This window comes from Onychomys torridus, chromosome 15 (assembly GCF_903995425.1).
Source record: "Onychomys torridus chromosome 15, mOncTor1.1, whole genome shotgun sequence".
Lineage (NCBI taxonomy): Eukaryota > Metazoa > Chordata > Mammalia > Rodentia > Cricetidae > Onychomys > Onychomys torridus.
This window is the reverse complement of record NC_050457.1, coordinates 49,612,895-49,632,128: the sequence shown is the minus strand read 5'-3', so window position 1 is coordinate 49,632,128 and position 19,234 is coordinate 49,612,895. Positions and strand designations below refer to the sequence as shown.

Below are 19,234 nucleotides of genomic sequence, written 5' to 3'. Positions count from 1 at the left end.
GCTCTGTATAAATAAAACACTGATTGGCCAGTAGCCAGGCAGGAAGTATAGGCAGGACAAGGAGAGAGGAGAATTCTGGGAAGTGGAAGGCTGAGTCAGAGAGATGCTGCCAGCCGTTGCCATGTCAAGTGAGATGGAAGGTACAGGTAAGCCATGAGCCATGTGGCAGCTTATAGACTAATAGATATTAGTTAATTTAAGATATAAAAAATAGATAACCAGAGGCCTGCTGTGGCCATACAATTTGTAAGCAATATAAGTCTCTGTGTGTTTACTCAGTTGGGTTTAAGCGGATGTAGGACTGGCGGGTGAGAGAAATTTGTCCTGAAATTTGGGCCAGCCAGGAAAACTAGCTAGACAGATTTTTTTTTTTTTTTTTTGACTATGAGACATGTCGGCTCCTGGCAGCACCAATCTACTTCAGAGAAGATATGGGCATTGAAGAAAATGCATGTGGAGTTAACTTTGATTGTACTCTTGCATCAATTGCTGACAGTATGCTATCCAAAATGGACAAACAGGACACAAAACAAAGGATTACTGATCCTTGCCAAGACAAATGTGATTGCAACTTTGGCAACAAGTGTCCTCCAAGGCCAGAATAATATGGCACCATCCCTGAAGTGGCTTTGCAATTTGGAGAAGGCACAGTGCCCCCTTCTTTGAAGGCAGCTGAATAGGCAATGGACTGATGACTTCTGGTGTGTAGTGGAACAGTAGCTGAAACAGTTATTCTTGAGGGAGTAACTAGGCTGACAGCGTCTAACCTCTCAATGGTAGACTGGCATTTAATAAAGGAGATGAAGCCACCCACAAGCCAAAAAGAATGGGATGCTGAGAAGAAGCCACCCACAAGCCAAGAAGAATGGGCAGCTAAATTCCAAAAATGCCAGCAATTTCTAGAATTTAAAATCCTGAATCGTGACAAGACACTGGTGGAATTCAAGTTTATCTGGTACATGGAATGCTCTCACCAGATGTGAGGTCGAGCTGTAGACATTGTGTACATCCTACTTCACAAATGAGTCTGTCAGATACGCTAAGCCTGTAGGCTGAAGATGATGGCCCAACATGCAGAGAAACCTCAGGTAACTGTCCAGGCAACTGACTGTTTCTGTCAACTCACATTTTTTTGGAAGTTGCTTGTTTGCACTTCCTGTTTTACTAGGTAATATTATTTCCTTCTTGGGTCTGTGAGGGAGTTGAAGAATAGGTAGTTATAGTTACAGTTTTCCTGTTAAGACATTCAGAAAAGAAATTAAGAGGTGTTAAGTGTATAAGTTTGAAAGACATCATAAGATAGTTTTCTTTTTAATATAAGTTAGGATAGAAAGTGAGTTAGGTACATTTTGAACTCACAGACATAGAATAGATAATGGAATATTTTCTTTGAATTTGTCAAATGCAAATAGACTAGACATTGTTGATGTATTTATTGCTTGTATATATTGTATATAGTTATTGTACTTACTGTATATTGTTTTTCTTATATTAGTTACAACTTTTTAAAATTTATTTTTAATTTTTATTAGACAAGAAAGGGGAAATGTGGTGATATTTTATTTGTACTGAAATGTGATATTTTATTTGTGCTTTAATAAAGCTTGCCTGGAGATCAGGGGAAAAGGCCAGCCATTTTAAGTAAACAAAAAGTCAGCACACGCCCTTAATCCAATCACTTATCAGGCAGGGTCTCTGTGTATTCAAGGCCATACTAGGGAACAGAGCCAAGCATGGTGACACACACCTTTAATCCCAGTACTAACCATAGAGGCTTGGAGGTCTGTACAGACAGACAGAAAGTGACAGAGCTGTGTAAGAAGAGGAAGTGAGGTAGCTGGGCTAAGATAGCCAATGAGAGGGCAGAACAGCAAGGCAATAAAGGTGTGGGTAGACAGGAAGTAGCTTTCATTTGGAAGCTGCAGAGTTGGTGAGGTAAGGTTGGCTGGTGGCTTTCCCTATTTCCCTGATCTCTCTAAGGCTTTCACTCCTATATTTGGCTCTGTGTTTTTATTTAATAAGACTATTTAGAAATTCATCTACAGCCAACCTTCAAACTCTGTAGCTCAACAGTGAGGCTACTTGAAGCTGGTTAAGGCTGTTGTTGATTACTTGAGTACTTAAGAGTTTCTTTCATGGGTTATCATGATTTTTGTTGCTCCTCTCTTCTTTTTCCTTCTCCCTCTCTTTCCCCTCCCTTTGAACTCATCCCTTCTACATTTTTACTGGTTATTAATAGCACTTTTAGGAAACTCAAGGGGAAAAGGTAAGGTTGTGAGATTACAGCCAGTCAAATGTTATTTTCATGCGCCTCGAGGAAACAAACTTTATGGACTATGTCAATGAACAGACACAAGGGATATTATAAAGGTCCAAGAAATGCCTACACATTTGCCTACACAGATTCTACATCAGAAGTAAGTACACACATAATGCATTACACCATGTAAAATCTATCCAGACAGAAATTCACACAAAGGCATAACAATGGCAATATATAGTGGTACACATACACACAACAATATACACATGTGTAAATACACAGAGGTTACTCATTGGTATCCACACACATATATACACATAAAGAAGCATTTACAATCAGGTACCGTAAGCAGTTGGTGTGCACGTGGGTGTATTTGTAAGGACACACCCCCAGAAGGACAGAGAAATAGATGTGGAAACCTATGTAGACAATCACATGCCTTTTCATTTAGCTGTGGCTTTTGTTTCTCTTATTAGTGCTCATACTGCAAGTGGTTACACCTGTTTTCCTCCTTGTACTGTCAATTGCTTGTATTCCTTTATAGTTTTTCAAAGACATTTTCACATACGTTATTTCACCTGAAGTATGTGAGATATCACTACCCTCCCTTGGAGAAATTAAAAACGGAGAGATAGACAAGGGGTTCAATCACACAGCTAGTGACTATAACGTGGATGGGAACTCAGGTCCTGGCATCCCCAGTGCCCTTTCAATCCACTCTCAAAACGGGGGTGGAAGAGAGGGAAAACAGTGGTAAGATTCTGCATTAATTTTAATGCAGAGATGTGGCAAACAATTAAGTAGCAGCAAATGACACAAACGTTTTCATTTCTCAGGACTGCATTGCAACAGACCGAGACAGTCTCTACCCCCCAGTAAGCACTCCAGGCAAGGAGAGTAAGAAGAGAGTCCCTTACCATTCAGAAGGCCGAGGTTGAGAAAAAGTAGGATGAAAACAAGGGCAGATGGCATGTTTTCCTTCATGTTGGCTCCTGATTCTTGCTGCAGGCAATGTATCAGAGGCTCTCTGGAAGAGAAAACACCAGGTAACATTTGCTCAGTTACAGCCGGTCAGACACATGCACCGCTTTATTCTGGGTGCTTGCAACTGATTCTTGTTCCTTGCTTAACGTGACCAACAAAACAGCGGGAAGAGAATGTAGGAAAATGTAGCATGGGATGGCTGGGTTTAGAAGCACTGATTCACACATGCTGGCAAAGATTTCACCACAAGAGGTCGTTGGACAACAACGTAGAGAGTTCAAGGGAAGTTAAGGCTGTTGGCTTTTCATTTGTTTGGGTTTTGTTTTCTGCACTCACCCAAGTTGTTCTTACTTCCACTGCATTGTTTAGGTGTCTAAGAGCACGGCACTCACTTATGTAACATAGAGTGTGAGCCCTGCAAGAGAATGATTCAAGGAGGGCCCTGGCTCCAGTGTTCTGAGCCAGCTCAACTTTCTGATATGGCCAAACTTAGAGTGGAAGGTCGGGGAGGAGGTTCCTGTCTCAGTTCGGGCTGAGAAGGTTCTGAAAGTCTCCAGGGATACAGACATGGCTATGAAGCAAACCTCATAATGAATTTTAGTGACCCTCCATGTGGATTCTTTCTCTTTTGTGTAAAGCCCCATAACAAGAGACAATGAACTCCAGTAATAATTCAAATCTCTTGGGGTCAGAGTAATAAGTCAATTTTGAACCTGCAGGGCTTGAGAGTTTTGAGCAATTTATTATTAATATTATTATTTTTACTCTTGGAACAGCTTTCAAAGCCTCTGATGTTCCGTAAAAAAAGATTTTAAAAAACTTAAAAAAAAAAATTCTCATTAGCCTTATTAGACTTCAAACATTGCCCACAAAACAATAGATTTGATGAACTATGTGTAAATTTCCAGAAACACATGGTTTTAATCTCCTTTTAAATTTTATTTTTAAATCAAGGGAAGAATATCTAGGAGGCAAAGTTGCCCATCTTAGGCCATGTGAAGAGTTGCTTGATGAGCCCCTAAAGGACCAGAATTTGTCCATTCCTCCTGATCACAGGAAGCCTTCTATCTGTCAAACACATTACTCAATGGACAATTTTTTGAAGGTGTGTTGAATCTGCCACTACTGCTTGTGAAATCACACAGAAATAGACATTTTAATGACATTGGAAGCTTTGGGTATGTCAGCACCAACAAGCAGTGCCCTTGCACTGAAGATTCTGGCTCAGAACTTTGCTGACCCACTCACAGGCCCATCAAAGTGCTGGAGATCTTTCACTTGCTTTCCCTGGATTCCTTATCCCCACTCTCCCTGTCCCCTACCCCCCAGGTAGCATATTCTCAATCTAATCTGCATCTTTTAAACTTTCAGGGGCCATTTTCTTTAAACCAAGTGGCCAGAGGCTTCTAATGGGTTTTAAATCATTCACTCATAGTCCAGGCACTGGGCTGAGTCACCACTTGAATTTCATTTTGTTCTTTCTGTGGCCCTGTCAGGAGATACTGGTTACCACCACCCACCCCATTTTACCAGTTATGGAGACTAAGTGTGGGGAAACAGTTTAATAGGCTGTCAACCACGTGAGAACAGGAGAGCACAATCTGTCAAGTCCCAGAGCATCTGAGAAATCATGATTTGTGGGATATCTGTGATATAGCAAAATTGTCTCCTTCTAAAGGGGAGACACATGAGGCAAAGCCTGTAAGGAGAAATCCACCAAGACCTGGGTGAACTCGAGCCGGAGAGCTATGACAGGTAGAGGTTATCTCAGCTGCCACTCTACTTGTGCTTAAGGATCTCCAATATTGTTGATCTGTCTAAGCTTCATGTGCATCTTCATCCTGGCCATCTTAAAAGCTCAGCCTGGCTTGGAAGGGGGTTTCTGTTCCCTGGCTGAAGATGTTGTATAATATCTTTTTATTGAGATTTCCTTACTCCTTTGGGCATCATATAAACAGCACCTGAGATCACCATGCTATAAATCACCCTCCGTGGGTGAGGTCAGAAAGCTCTGCCAGACAGGGCTGGGCCTGTTTTGCAAATGAAATATAGGATAGGAATCAAGGTAAGCAGAGGCAGGAGTGGATTTAGTTATTTGTTTCTATTTTCTCTTTGGCTGGTGCAGGATCAAAGAAACTTCTAATTTAAGTTTCTCCTTTAAAAAAATGCTATCAGAAACTGCTCTATGCATGTGTAAAACAACTTTCACCTATGACTTCCTGAGACACACCCTGGAATCTGGTCACACCCAGACATTTTACAATGCCCCAAACCTCCTGTGCCAAGGAATTAGACATGTTCCTAATGTGTTTTAACAATGACTTCCCAACTCATTCCTCACCTTACAGTCTCTGGCACGGTAACCATGGTGTGGTAAGCAAACTTCCAGAGGGAAACAGAACAGCAACTGTTCTCCTTCAGTGGGCCTATGCTAAATGTTATCTCTGGTCAATAGGATGCTGTACCTTTGTCCTACCATTAAGCATACCTCTTGCTGATTCACAGACCAGTTTTTGTGGTAGTAGATGCTAGCCCAGGGATAGATTTGGTTTTTATCTCTCTCAATCAATTCTCCACTGTGAGTGGGTCCTGATCAAAAACAGGCATGGTCCCCCTTGTTGGCCACTTCAATTGGTGCTGGGATCAATTTAGCATGGTGTTGTAGTGCAAATATTTTAATATTTGGAATCCAGTTAGCAAAAAGTGACCCTTACATACTCAGCACAAGGACGGTCATCTCAGGATCCACATATTACCAACTCTCTAAGAATGACTGTGGTTGAAAAGTGAAGTCTCTATCTATGAGCAGGTTTATGATGAGCTCCTAACTTTTGTCTGCTTTGTCCTTGACTGCTTGATTTGGCTTCTTTCCTTTGAGTCCTCAGATTTGCACATCTCCATGCCCGTTTCCATTACCGTATTCAGACCCCTACCATGCTTCATCCTGCTGCAGCACTAATGCCTCCCTGTTCTCCCTGAGGATGCTTTCTGTATCAGCAGTGGTCATATTTAGACCTACTCTTTCCAAAAGCTCCTCTTTATTACCGTCTCCCTTTCAGTCAGCTCTCTTCCACAGAGGCCAACAGCTGAGGTTGCATCTGTGGTCTGGCAGCTCATTCTTTTGGGAAACTAGAGTGACCCTTCCCTAGATGGAAAACCAGTTGGGGGCCCATGGTCTTGGTTAGTGCCTCCCCCCATCATGGAAGGCATACTATAGGAGAGGAGGCAATATGACCATCAAGTGTCAGATAGGACAGACCTGAACTCGCAACAAATCACTGTGTGGTATTAGCCCCTCATCCTTTTGGCTGAGCCTCTCTCTGCATGTTTTGGCTCACCTAGTCCTTGAGATAATTAATTACAAAAGCCTGAAGCCTCAGCTCTCCCATGGTGTGGGATTTGCTTCCACCCCCTGAAGCTAGGAGCTTCCTATAGTCTCTGCTCCATCCTGCTTTTCTGTCACTGTGGTCTCAGTTTCCTTAACCAGAGAAATGGACCCAATAAGCCAGGAGATCGTGAGGATCTTCTTAGCTCTTAGAAGCCCAATCCTTGATGGACAAGCCAATTCAAGACTTCAAGAGTCAACCTTAAGTATTCTGCAATAAGTTATTACCAAGTGAATAGATCTATGCTACCATCCAAGTTGCAAAAGAATAAAAAAAAAGTAGCCCAGAAATAGAATTGTTGGCTCCTCCTAATCTCTACCTATCCCAACAGTCCTTTCCTGACTTCTAACACAAGGTAAGTCCTGCCTACTTTATATCACATAATCATACAACAAGCATTGTCGGAATCTGTGTGTCTGGCTTCTGTCATTCTACATTGTTGTATGATACATTCTGGCTATTGTATGTAACTTTACATAATTTATTTTCATTTCATTTCATTTATATTTCATTGAATGAAATACTATATTTCCTTCATTAATTATAGTATTTTAGATGTTGGGGTTATTTCTGGTTTTTGGCAAACTTTAAAAAATTGTTTGAGAATTTCATACATGCTTATAGTACATTTTGGTCAAATATATCTCCCTTTGTCCCTCTCCAATTTATCATCTGTCCCCCAACACCACTATTGCCTCTGAACTCCATGTGCTTTTTTCCCCTTTGAATCCACTGAATACACTTAGCGTTGCCTGTATGTGCATGGTTGAAGGACAATCTGCAGGAGCACTGTCAGTTTTCTTCAGGGGTCATGTCCCTCCCCCAGCAGGCAAAACCTTTATCATAAGGTAGCCCCGCAGATATCACAATGCTCACCCACATTGGTTCTTTACTATAAGTGGTCAATATGCTATCTGTCATACCTTCTGCCCATTAATCCAGTTATATTTCTAACATCTTTCTTACCCTCACCCTCCAAATGCAAGAAAACCTTTATGTTTTGCACACTAATTTCAAATGTATTCATTTACTAAGGTATTAGGCAATGTTAGGCGCTTCCTTTGAGCTCCCCTGCTTACTGGATCACCTCACCTGCCCTAGGTACTAAATGGTCAGAGGCTGAAATAACTGGGAAAGAATCCCATGTATGCCCTTTGATTCTCAGTTTGACTTTCCTTTCCAATACTGAATGCTGCTAGCATTTAATTTGGAAAACAAAAAGCATAATCTGCTCAGGGTAGGGAGAAGAACAGAGAGGATTAGCTGGTTCACACCATGCTGAAGATTAAGATTGTTGTATGCTGGATTTTGAAGCAATAACTTCAGATAGGAATAAGTACTCAGTATTTGTTTTTATTAAAATGAATCCAGTGCAAAGATGCCCATATCACAGTGTGGTAATTTATCTGCAATTAAGTTTCCCAGGTGACCTGTCTCTCTGTGTAGTGCCAACCCGAGTCAGCTCCCATTTGGGCAACTGTTTGGTGGTTTAGCTAGATCCCTGTGGCTGTGTGAAAGCTACTAGAAACAGATGTGGAGACATTTTAAAGCACCCACTTCTGACTCCCTATATCCCACTTTTTCCCTGTTTCAAAAACCCAAGAGGGGCCTGAGAGGGCGGTGTGCTGTGTGCATGCATGTGCTATGCAAGCAGAGAGTTGCATTCTGTAAGAAGCATTCAATTAGCAGAGAGCATGGTCCAAATGGCACCTGGTTCAGGCTGGTACTGCATAAGGGTAGTTTCATGGAAAGATCTACCTTCAAAGCTAGCTGTGTCAAATTACAGTTCAGTGCTGTATTCACCTCTGCACTGGAGTCACTTTGACACACCAGGTGCTTACCCATAGCTGGAGGCATTGCTTCTAATTCCTATTACACCAACTCTCCTCACTCACTCACCATAGTCCCAGCAACGTCTTTTCCCTGACAGAGGCTTGGTTTTGCTCAGCATTTTTTTTTTTTTTTTTTTTTTTTTTTTTGGCTTAAAGGAAAGAAGAGGAGCAGGGTGAGTGTTAATTGTCCCTGGCCAGGTCACAGTTTGGACAGATGTTGGAAAATCTATGTTGGCCTGGTTTTCAGAGGAACTGGTTTCTCATGGGATCATCTGTCAATAAATAACTGCAAAAGCATCATGTACTGGATATGATGTTTTGCGGCTAGCTCACTAAGCCACTCCACAGACTCCAGTGGATTTCACCCCAAGATTCACACTACCAGCATGAGAGAGAGAGTTCCCATTCCTACACTGTGTCCCTAAGATTCTGAAGATGGTTGGGCACTCCCTAGTCCACAGCTTCTGTATTTGTAGCTTCACCAAACCCAGACTGAAAGCATTTGAAGAACATTTGCATTGTTTTTGAATACGGTATTTTGTCATTCCCTAAATAGGACAGGATAAAGGAGTGTACCATTTATACTGTATCAGATATTACAAGTAATCTAAGGATGACTTAAAGTATATGGGAGGATGTGCATAGGTTATGTCTACACAGTATGACATTTTATACAAGAGATGTGAATATCCACATTGGTATCTGCAGGGGTCTGAACCCAATCCCACCTATAGATGATTCTCCTCCTCTTCCTCTTTTTTTCCCTTCTGCTCTTCCCCTCTCTTCCTAGTCCTCTTCCCTTCCCATCCTCTTCTCTCCCTCCTCCCCATCCTCCTGGTAGCAATTTTTAAACCTAAACCTAAGGCCTCACATATGCTAGGAAGTACTTCATCACTGAGGTGTAGCTCCTCTTCACTTCTCAATGTTTTTTGGGGGAGGAAGCACAGTCTTCCTAAGTTGACTATGTTGGCTTTGAACCCACTCTATATCCAAGGCAAGCCTTGAACTTGTAATCTTTGTGCTTTACAATGCTTCCTCAATAGCTAAGATTTAAGGCTTTTAGCATCAAGCCCATATCTTCCTGGATACCAATGGATGACAGATACTAATTGGTTTTGAGTTGGGTCCATTGGGCTGCATGACCAAAGAGCTAAAGACCACTGATGGGTCCTTAACACATGATGCACACATACAGATAAGCCTCCACTACTAGATCCCACTGACAGAAGAGGAAAAGAGGAAACAGAGGTTGAGAGAGTACTGATTGATCACCATTACATGGGCAGGCAGAACCACAGAAACACTGAATCTAGTCTTTGGACTCTGATTCAACATCAAAGATAAAATGCTCAGCCTTTTATTGCACTGTAGGCTGCCATGCATATAGTACTCCTACATCATCATATCTTATTCTTACAATAGACCTCTACAGAATCAGAGCAGCAACTACTGTCATTTTTATTACTATGCCCACCCTCTCATTCTCATGTCAAAGACGAGGACACTGATATTCAAAAGGGTAAGGGGTGTGCACAACAATGACCTTATCTCACAAACCGTGGTGATTAACTCTGAGAGCCTTGTATTGAATACACTGCATGCCGGGCACTGCTTTGTCCTTTTGCTTAGCTCTTCCAACAATCTTGAAGAATAGGTACTATTATTATTCGCATCACACAGATGAGGATGCTGAAGCCCAGAGGCGTTCTGTGAATTGGTCAAGATCACACGGCTAATGGGTAAAGAGGGTTGTAGTTGAACTCCAGAGCTGGTGTTATTTATTGCACACTTTCCACTTTAGGTATCTAGAGAGGATCAGTTGTCCTTCCTTTAGGGAGCCCCATCCCAGAAGCACAAAATGTCACCTGGGCATGAGAGCTGGGAACAGGTAAGATGACCTTGGTACCATAGGCTCTAAATTCTCCAAGGCTGTTATCCATCTTTCTTGTTTGTTTGTTTGTTTGTTTTTTGCTTTTTTGGGAGGCGGGGAAGACAGGATTTCTCTGTGTAACAGCCCTGGCTATCCTGGAGCTTACCTTGTAAATCAGGCTGGCTTTGAACTCACTGAGATCCTCCTGCCTCTGCCTCCCCCATGCTGGGATCAAAGGCGTGTAGCACAACCATCCAGTTGTCATCCCTTTTTTTGAAAGGGGTCTCAGAACTCAAATGCACTACCCAAAGGTGGCTCTAATGCTGGGTGCTGTGGGAGGACAATGGTATTTGTTCTATAGTAGTAGATATTCCGGGAGTATTATCTTTAGAGACTGTTGTAGATACACTATTTTTTTTTTTTTAATGTAATATGTCTCTGGATGTGGGACCCAGGAAGAAGCATTTCATGGGGAAACATATATCATTATAAGATATATAAGCATTATGATAGGAAGGCACAGACCCCAGTCCCAATACTTTAAGCTCATCAATTTGGAGGGCAGTGGCTAATGAGATGTGAATAATTGTGGCTACTTTGGCTGCATATGTCCATCAAGAAACAGTTGTAGGATGTGGCTTAGATTTTCTTTGTCTAAGTTGCAGAGCTACAGTATTGTATCTGATAGTGACTACATCCTTACTCTGGGTTCCAACACAAGAAGGCAAATGGAATTCCACAGCACCCAGCAGAGCCCAGCCAATCCCAGAAGCATCATGGCCAGCCTGCTGTCTATTGTTAAGTGAGTAAACAATTAATGTTGCTTCAAGTCACAGAAATCTCACTGCTGTTTATTACTATGGCAAACCCAACTACCAAGGGCCATGTAGTAGCAGGAGGACATATGTTTTCCCAGATTGTTTAAAAAAGGTTCTTTTTTATAGTATGTGTGTGTGTGTGTGTGCCTGTGTGTATGCATGCACACTAATTAAACACAAAGCAAGCTTAGATTTCATTAAAAACCATCCCCCTGCACAAATAAATTATTGCTAGTAACCACCTTACTTGTTTATATATGTTTCTTAATTTCTAGAAACAAGCTTGGAAGTGAAGGGGAAATTTAAAATGAAAATAAAAAGGTTAATTACTGTTTTACTGCTCTTTGGCTGCCTGCTTAAGATTCTTGGAGCTTTGAATCATGGCATTTCGGATCTGAAAGGAAACACAAGACTGCACATGAGGAGAGTGAGGTCAAGTTCTCCCTCCTCACAGTGACTGTGTGGTCTTGAGTAACCCACGAAGCCCCCCTGAGCCTCAATGGCCTCATCTGTGAGATGCAATGATCATAGTACCTCTACCTCAGTCTTGCTGTGTGTGGGAAGATGACTAATACAGCAGACTGGCATGAAGTGTCAAGTGTCTCTTGGGAAAATGGCCAAGTGTCTGATGGGAAAATCTTCAGAGCATTGAGGATGGGCTGTATCCACATTTGAGAAAGCTGGTTAAGCCCAAGGAGAAATTCTCAAGAACGTGCCATAAATCTCTCTTCTTTCTAATTCCTGCTTTTCTTCACCACTTCAGTCAGCTTGCTGAGAGTACATCACAAGAGAATGAAAAAGGTCCAGCACTCATCACAACTGGGGTCTCCTTTCCTTTTGCTCTACGGTTTATGTTTTCTTTATTACTCATTCTGTAGTTAGATGGGGTCAGAGGATTGTGGCCTCTGAAACTGGGGAGAAATGCTACACTTTTAGTCTAGTCTTGATCTTTAAAGCTTTCCTCATATATATTCTCCCCTGATCCCTCCATCTCTGTCTGTGTGTTCCTTTCTCTTTTTGACCTGCAGGAAATGAAGCTGAGGATTTTGTGGTGGTTCTAAGAGCTCATTCAATAGAAAAAAGGCTCTTGATTTCTACTTTAAACCCACTGAATTTCTCAGGCATGAGAAGTAATGATCTAGTTATCATTGAGCTTTGAAACTAGGGGTGAGTATTGAAAATGCCTGGTTTTGCTTAGCCTAGCTAATCTATGCATAATCTAGAGATGGCTGTCATGGCCAACTTTGGAGGGTAAATGAAAACCTCTGATGCCTGATCTGCTGATATAGAGACATCTTGAACACTATTATCAAAGACATTTTGTTCAGCTTCTATACCATCCATCCTATCATGTTGCACACATTCACACTTGCTGATTGATTGATTGATTTTAATTTTTTTTTCCTTAGTGGTGTTTTGGATTGAACCTAGAGCCTTGGGAATTTGAGGTATGTGGTGATAATTTATCTGTATCCCCCAACAAAATTTATCTGAGGATCAGAGGATAAAGGTCAGCCACTACTAGTAAAAACAGAAGTCGTGCAATGTTAGTACATGCTCTTAATCCTATCATTAACAGGCAGGGTCTTGGTGTGTTCAAGGCCACACTAGGAATAGAGCCAAGCATGGTGACACACGCCTTTATTCCCACTACCAACCACAGAGACCTGGAGGTCTGTACAGACAGGCAATTGCAAGGTAGTGAGGTAGCTGGGCTAAGATAGCCAATGAGAGGGCAGAACAGCAAGGCAATCAAGGCATGGGTAAACAGGAAGTAGCACACATTGGAAGCTGCAGCATGGTAAGGTAAGGTTAGCTGGTGGCTGTTCCGACTCCTCTGATCTCTGTCAGATTTTCACCCCTTTTTCTGGCTTCGTATTTTTTAATTTAATAAGATCTACATTTGGGTTTCTTTTATTAATAAGACCTTTTAAGATTTGTGCTACAGAGGTGAGCAGTCCACCACTGAGTAATAAATTCAGCCTGACTCACTAAACCATATAAAACATAGTATTTTCACACTTTGCTCATACTCCCAGATCCACACAGAGGAAAATAACATGTGCCCTTGAACCAGGGAATTCTTTCTTCCTATCAAGATGCACTTCAAATTACTGAGGACTGTGTTCTGAGACCTGATTCCTCCAATAACTTTTCATGTGCATTAATTTATACTCAGGGATAGATGTACTAAAATGTATAACATTTGGCTACAAGGAATTTGGCTAGTAGCCAAAATACATAAACATTTTAGTTATTGGAAATTGAGGAAATATGAGGGCTCTCAAAAATACAAAACTTTGATTTTACAATCTTCAAATAAGATAAGGATCCTTCTCCAGGTCCTTTTAAATTTTGTTCATTCCTTTTTTCAATGAAAACACATTCAAGGGTAGCATATATATCTAATTTTCTAAAACATGTTCCTCCAATAAAATTTTTATTTTAACCAATTGGATACACATATAAAAATTATTCACTTTTATGGCTTCTTAATTGGGACGTTGAGGTCATTATCAGTTATAGTGAGATGCTGCGGTTACACAATACTATATAGAAAATAAATATAGACCAAAAGAAGTTTTGCTTAAATATATTAGTGCCTAGATATATTCTTGTTAGCCTTCTTTTCTTCTTCTCCTCATCTTTCCAACCTTCATTGTTTTTGTTCCCTTAAAACTTTAATTTAATATGCAGTACCTGTGTTTTTGCTCCTTAACTCTCGCTAGTAAGCCTGACAGGCCCTTCTACTCCAATGCTGCTTGTGTTCTATAAAGTCAGAAACCTCACATGAAAATTCAAATTTGGAAAGTTGAAGCAACTTAAATGATGACAAGAAGTTGCAAGAGATGACTGAAGGAATTTTCCACCAGTCTTGTACATGAACAGGTTTGGTTACATCTATTTTGTCCAGATGTCTATTTGGTTTGCTTGCTCTCTGGATCCCACATGCATTCCAGATAGTTGAGCTACTTATCTGAGCTTTAAATAGTGGCACAAGGTAAAAGCAAGAAAACAGGCCCCATGCCCAGGAGGAGTCAGACAAGACAAGACAAATTGGACTCCTTGTTTTCCTTTTGAGAGGAGGGGTGGAGGAGTGATGGGTAGGGTGGTTGGGGTGGATATCTGAGAGGAGTTAGGAGAGGGGAATAAATATGATCAAAATGTATTATATGAAAAATTTCAAGGATAAATAAAATATTTTAAAAATAAAACATCAGTTTGAGAAACTGAGCATGCTGAAAGCTTAAAGGTCAATGGTGGTTCTCAGTTATAGAAGGGTACTTCTCTGCTTCTTTGTATTTCTTAAGTCCTCCATGACACTGATGTTTATCAAGCCAGTTGAAGTCCCAACTTCCACTTTACTAGTGGTCTACCCTGGCCTATGAAATAGACCAGGTCTATGCAAACATCTGCACACTTTACCATGATAACAATGACTAGGCAAATTCCAGCAAAGCATTCTTACTCTTTGGTTTACAAGAATAAAATGATTGCTTGTTTGCATAGCATTTAACCAGTGCTGTGCCTTATGGTCACCACTCTCTGAACCTATGAAAGGGATAATGGTTTGGGAAGTCAGTACTAAAGGGTCAGTCCAATTTTCCTTCTAACTACAAACACTTCTTGGGCATTTATCCATGATGATTTCCATCTGGAACCTGGCAGGCACCAAGTAGTGCCATACTTGTCAGCTCAGTTTTAGAAACAAAAATTGATTTTAATATTATGAAACCAACATGCTTTGGGAGGAAATGGCTGCTGCTTTGATGATATTCTTAGTTCTATCAACAGCCAATTTATTTGAAAGTCAAAATATAATATCTTGGGATGCTTTTCCTAGGTGTGTTTAAGTGGCAGGGCTTACTCATACCTGGGTGTTTGGAACAAACTGCTGAATGCCTTTTATGGTCTAAAAGATGACATTATAATCCCCATTTTTTATCTGTAGGTTCATATGCCAGGGACATGGAACATCAGGGGCCCAGCAAATAAATATGGGAAGAGAAGTAGGCCATGGTCACTCAGTACAGCTTAGGTGAAGGGTTTCCTATTTTAGCACCACGTTCTGAGTATATGGTAGTGCTTAAATATTAAAAGAATGAAGAATGAGTATTGAAATATCACAGTTTCCAAGATGTGGCCTTTTTTCTTACCCCCTACCCACCTGGAGACTACACTCAGCCCTTTGTTATTCCAAGTATTAATAAGAGGAAAGATTTTGTGGTTTAATAGGGCTGAGGGGTTCCTTAGCCACTATATGTCTGCTACTTGTCCAAATTTCTTATTAAACATGTCTTTCTCCTCCAGTAGTTGCTATATTTGTTCCCTTTATCTTCCCTCACACCTCCCTAAGTCCTTGCCTCCTGTTATGGTTCCAAACAGTTGTGCAGTCAGCCCCTGTATTCATAGCTAATTTGCCAAAAAGCCACACTGATTTCTAGAGAAATGGTAGCCAGTATATACCAGGGGATTTTACTAATTCTATCATGTAGTGTATTAAAATAAACAAAGATGTTTCTTTTTCTAACCAGGACTCTAGCTACTAGAAAACATGACATATCCATGGCATTCTAGAAGCAGCAAAAGTGGGTTCATGGTCACCCAATGGAAAGACCAGATATCTCCTCATTCCCTGCTTCAGTCCTCATTCAGGCAAACACTCTGGGTCTCATAAAGCTGGTGTACATAGTAATAATAATGAATTTGACTTATATTTCTGTAATTTCCTATCCCCATAACCCTTCAGGCTAGACTAGCTCATTGATTCAGTGTGTGTGTGTGTGTGTGTGTGTGTGTGTGTGTGTGTGTGTGTGTGTGTTAGTCTTCATATTTAATTCAAAGTTCTGTATATGGGTACTCAATAAATGGCTAGGAAGAAATGAACTGTTTTGAGTGTTTGCTGAACATAGAGAGGGAAGATGGAAAGGATCTTGTGCTTTTAAATAGGTACTTATATTACAATATTTGGCCAAGGAAGGTATTTCTTCTACTTGGGTGGTTCAAAAATAGACAGTAATGGCATTGCTTGTTTTAATGGAATTACTAGTTTTCAAAAATTTTCATATAAAATATTTTATTTCATTGCTTTTTCAAACCCTTGGGGATTTCAGAATGTTATCACTGAGTGGATAAATGCATTTGGATTAGTACCTTGTCTTTTGATTGTAAATTGGTTTAACTTTTCTCATAATATGTTAAAAGTCTCAAGAATAGTACATACACAGTGAGTCAGAAAATACCCTTCAGAAAATTATCCCGAGTGAATCTAGGTATACAAAACATTTCTGGAATAAAGAGATTGATCCTCCCCAGTGTTACTTACAAAAACAAATTGTTAGAAAACAATTTATACATCAGACCTAAAGGACTTCTTAACTAGATCATAGCATAGACAATGGTGGAATATTACTTAACCCTTGACATAATGTGATTAAAATTTCAATGATTTCCTAAGGTGAAGTGTAGCAATAACTGGGCACATGAAATAGACATGCCTGATCCTAATTCTGACATATGCTTCTGCACGGGTGCACAGACACTAGCCATGGAGCACACTTATGCCAACACAGTAGCAGTGATTCCCTTTGGGAGGGGTGATTACTCTAAAGTAGGTAATGGTGACTTTCATAATGTAACAAAATAAGAAGTGACTACTTTTGCAATTCAGGAGACACATTTTAACAGCATCAATCACGCAACAACAAGAAAAACCTCACTAATGAAAACCTGGCATTTAGTGGTGTGAACAGAGGCTACCATATAGGAGTGAGTCCTGTGTCTCTGTCAGTATGCTCAGCAGAGGGTGATAGCCAACTTTCATGCATCATCTTTTTAGCTGAGCATGTGCCTGTCTCTTGGGTTATAGTGAAGAATTTCAACAGCTCTCTCACCCACTGGCTGCTCAGTTGCTTTTAAGATTCACTCCCACTTTTCCTAATTCTTTACTGTGTCTGCGTACATTTAAAACACTCAGGGGAAGCTAGCTATTATTTGCCATTCAGCTCTGACAAGTAGGTGAAAGGCAATTTCACAGAAAACATCTTCTTCAGGCCCCTGAGAAGGGCCAGGCCATCTTACACAAAGAAATCTAGTAAGTTCAGTAGGACTCTTGGTCTGAGATTCTGTGTGCAAACTTTTCTCTGGCTCCTCAGCTTCTGTCAGTCCTTGTAATGCAAAGCAATAGGGACTGGAAATCTAAACGCTACTAAAAGGAATGCAGAAAGTCTGCATGTTTCTCCCACCTCATAATGCTCAAGACCAGTCCCAAAGCCAACCTTCCTCCCTGTGCTCCCCTAAGGAGCACACCCTGTCTCTATCTCATTGAGTCACCCTTTGTCACTCATGAACAAGATGTTCTCTCAGACCTACTTCTGCACTCAAACATCTGGGCTACGCATCTGTCAGGATAATTGCCTGTTTCTCTTGCTGGCTTTTTCCTTCTCCCATTTCCATTTTGTTCAGTTTCCTTTAGAAGCTCTCTCTTAGCAGAAAAGATACCAACCCAACCAGAGAGGTAACAGCCCAATCTGAGGCTAGCTCTAGGAGTAGAGCAAAAAAAAAAAAAATCCCTCCCATTCCAAAGTTCTTCCAAGATAATTTTATTGAGTGGGAATGGAAAGAAGTAAATAAAGATTCAGCTGTGTGTGTGGGTAGGCAGATTAGAGAACAGGTAGATTGACCCATTTTAGTGGTTGTAATATCCAACTGTCCATTTATTTATTTATCCATCCATCCATCCATCTACTCAACCACCCACCCACCATCCATCTACCCACCCACCCACCATTGATCCATCCATCTACTCACCCACCATCCATCATCTATCTCCCATCCACCATCCATCCATCCATCCATCCATCCATCCATCCATCCATCCATCCATCTTTTTATCCAAGTACCTATACTTAGATGTAAGAACCAGAACCAGAAATACAATCTTGTGCAGAAAGAATTCTTCTAGTATATATGTAGAGTTTCTCAAAGAGAGAGAATCCAGTAGAACACACACACACAAATGACAGGAGAAGAAAGAACAAAGCTCTGCAGGTGCCATGACAATAGCAGGAAGATCTGACCTGGTCAAGGAGATAAGGTTGCTTCCCTGTGGAGGGTGCTGCACAGTGGAAAACAAGCTTTCTTGTCTTGTCTATGACACACCCATATCCACAAAATGAGTTCAGCAGATATTGCTGGTTTTTTCTCCAGTACCCACTTCTCCCTTTGATTTTATGCAGAGTCCAGTCAGGCATCAGGTGTCCAGCCCCAGGGGATGAGGAAGTAGCAAGACAAGCTAATCAAGGTCATTGTATTCATTTTTTTTTTTTTTTTTTGTCCAAAGATTACATTAGGAATGGCCATCCCACTCAGTTCTCAGTTCTGGTCATTGAGGCATAACAGAAAATTTCCTCTCTGATGAAAAAAAAAAAAAAAAGAGGGGGGGAGTAGAGTTCCCCTCCCTAATCCCCACCCTGATTCTCGGTCCTTGGAGTTATCATGACCTGCTAAATCAAACCTAAAACTGATTTTCACAGAGCTTCTTAGGAGAGTGCTACATGCCCAGTGTTTAATCCACCTTTAGCCAGGCATGCTATGGCTTGCAGCTCAAAGTATCCTCCCTGGGGCCATGGCACAAAAAGATGTGAAGGAGGCTTAGAGTCTGCACTTACTCAGCCCTGGGAGAGAGTGGACTGTCCAGAGCATGGCCCGCTTGCCTTGAGCATACAGCAAAGCTTGGCATAGGCAGCTCAGTAGTCTCATCATCAAATATCATGGCTTAAGTGTAGAGAAAGCTTCTTCCTGACAGAGAAACACTGGGGTTCTTCTGTAATGGGAGGAAAGGGGTGCATTGCTAAGTGTGGAGTGCCACAGAGGCCTTGAGTGAGTGTGTAAAGAACAGATGAAGTCCTGAGCTGATGTGTATTATTTGACAGGGGCCATGTCAAAGATCAATTCCTCAGACCCATGGGAATGGCAGATTCCACCCCTAGGATAAGGCTCCAAGGGATGCAGAAGTTTTCCTCTGGTCTGAATGCAAATGTTGACAGTGTGTACAAGTAGACCAATTGATTAATGTGGAT

At 41.1% G+C, this 19,234-nt stretch overlaps 1 protein-coding gene across 2 annotated transcripts in view; it reads right to left on the bottom strand.

The window, feature by feature from the left end:
* Prlr (prolactin receptor) overlaps positions 1 to 18,425 on the bottom strand; it is a 50,792-nt gene extending 32,367 nt beyond the window's left edge. For both annotated transcript variants that reach the window (XM_036206728.1, XM_036206727.1), the window contains exons 1-2: positions 18,233 to 18,425; positions 3,181 to 3,290 (exon numbers count right to left, since the gene is read on the bottom strand). In XM_036206728.1, coding sequence (XP_036062621.1) covers positions 3,181 to 3,247 — 67 coding nt within the window. In that variant the 5' untranslated portion in view covers positions 3,248 to 3,290; positions 18,233 to 18,425. The remainder of the gene's footprint in view (positions 1 to 3,180; positions 3,291 to 18,232) is intronic.
* Positions 18,426 to 19,234: the final 809 nt, after the last annotated feature.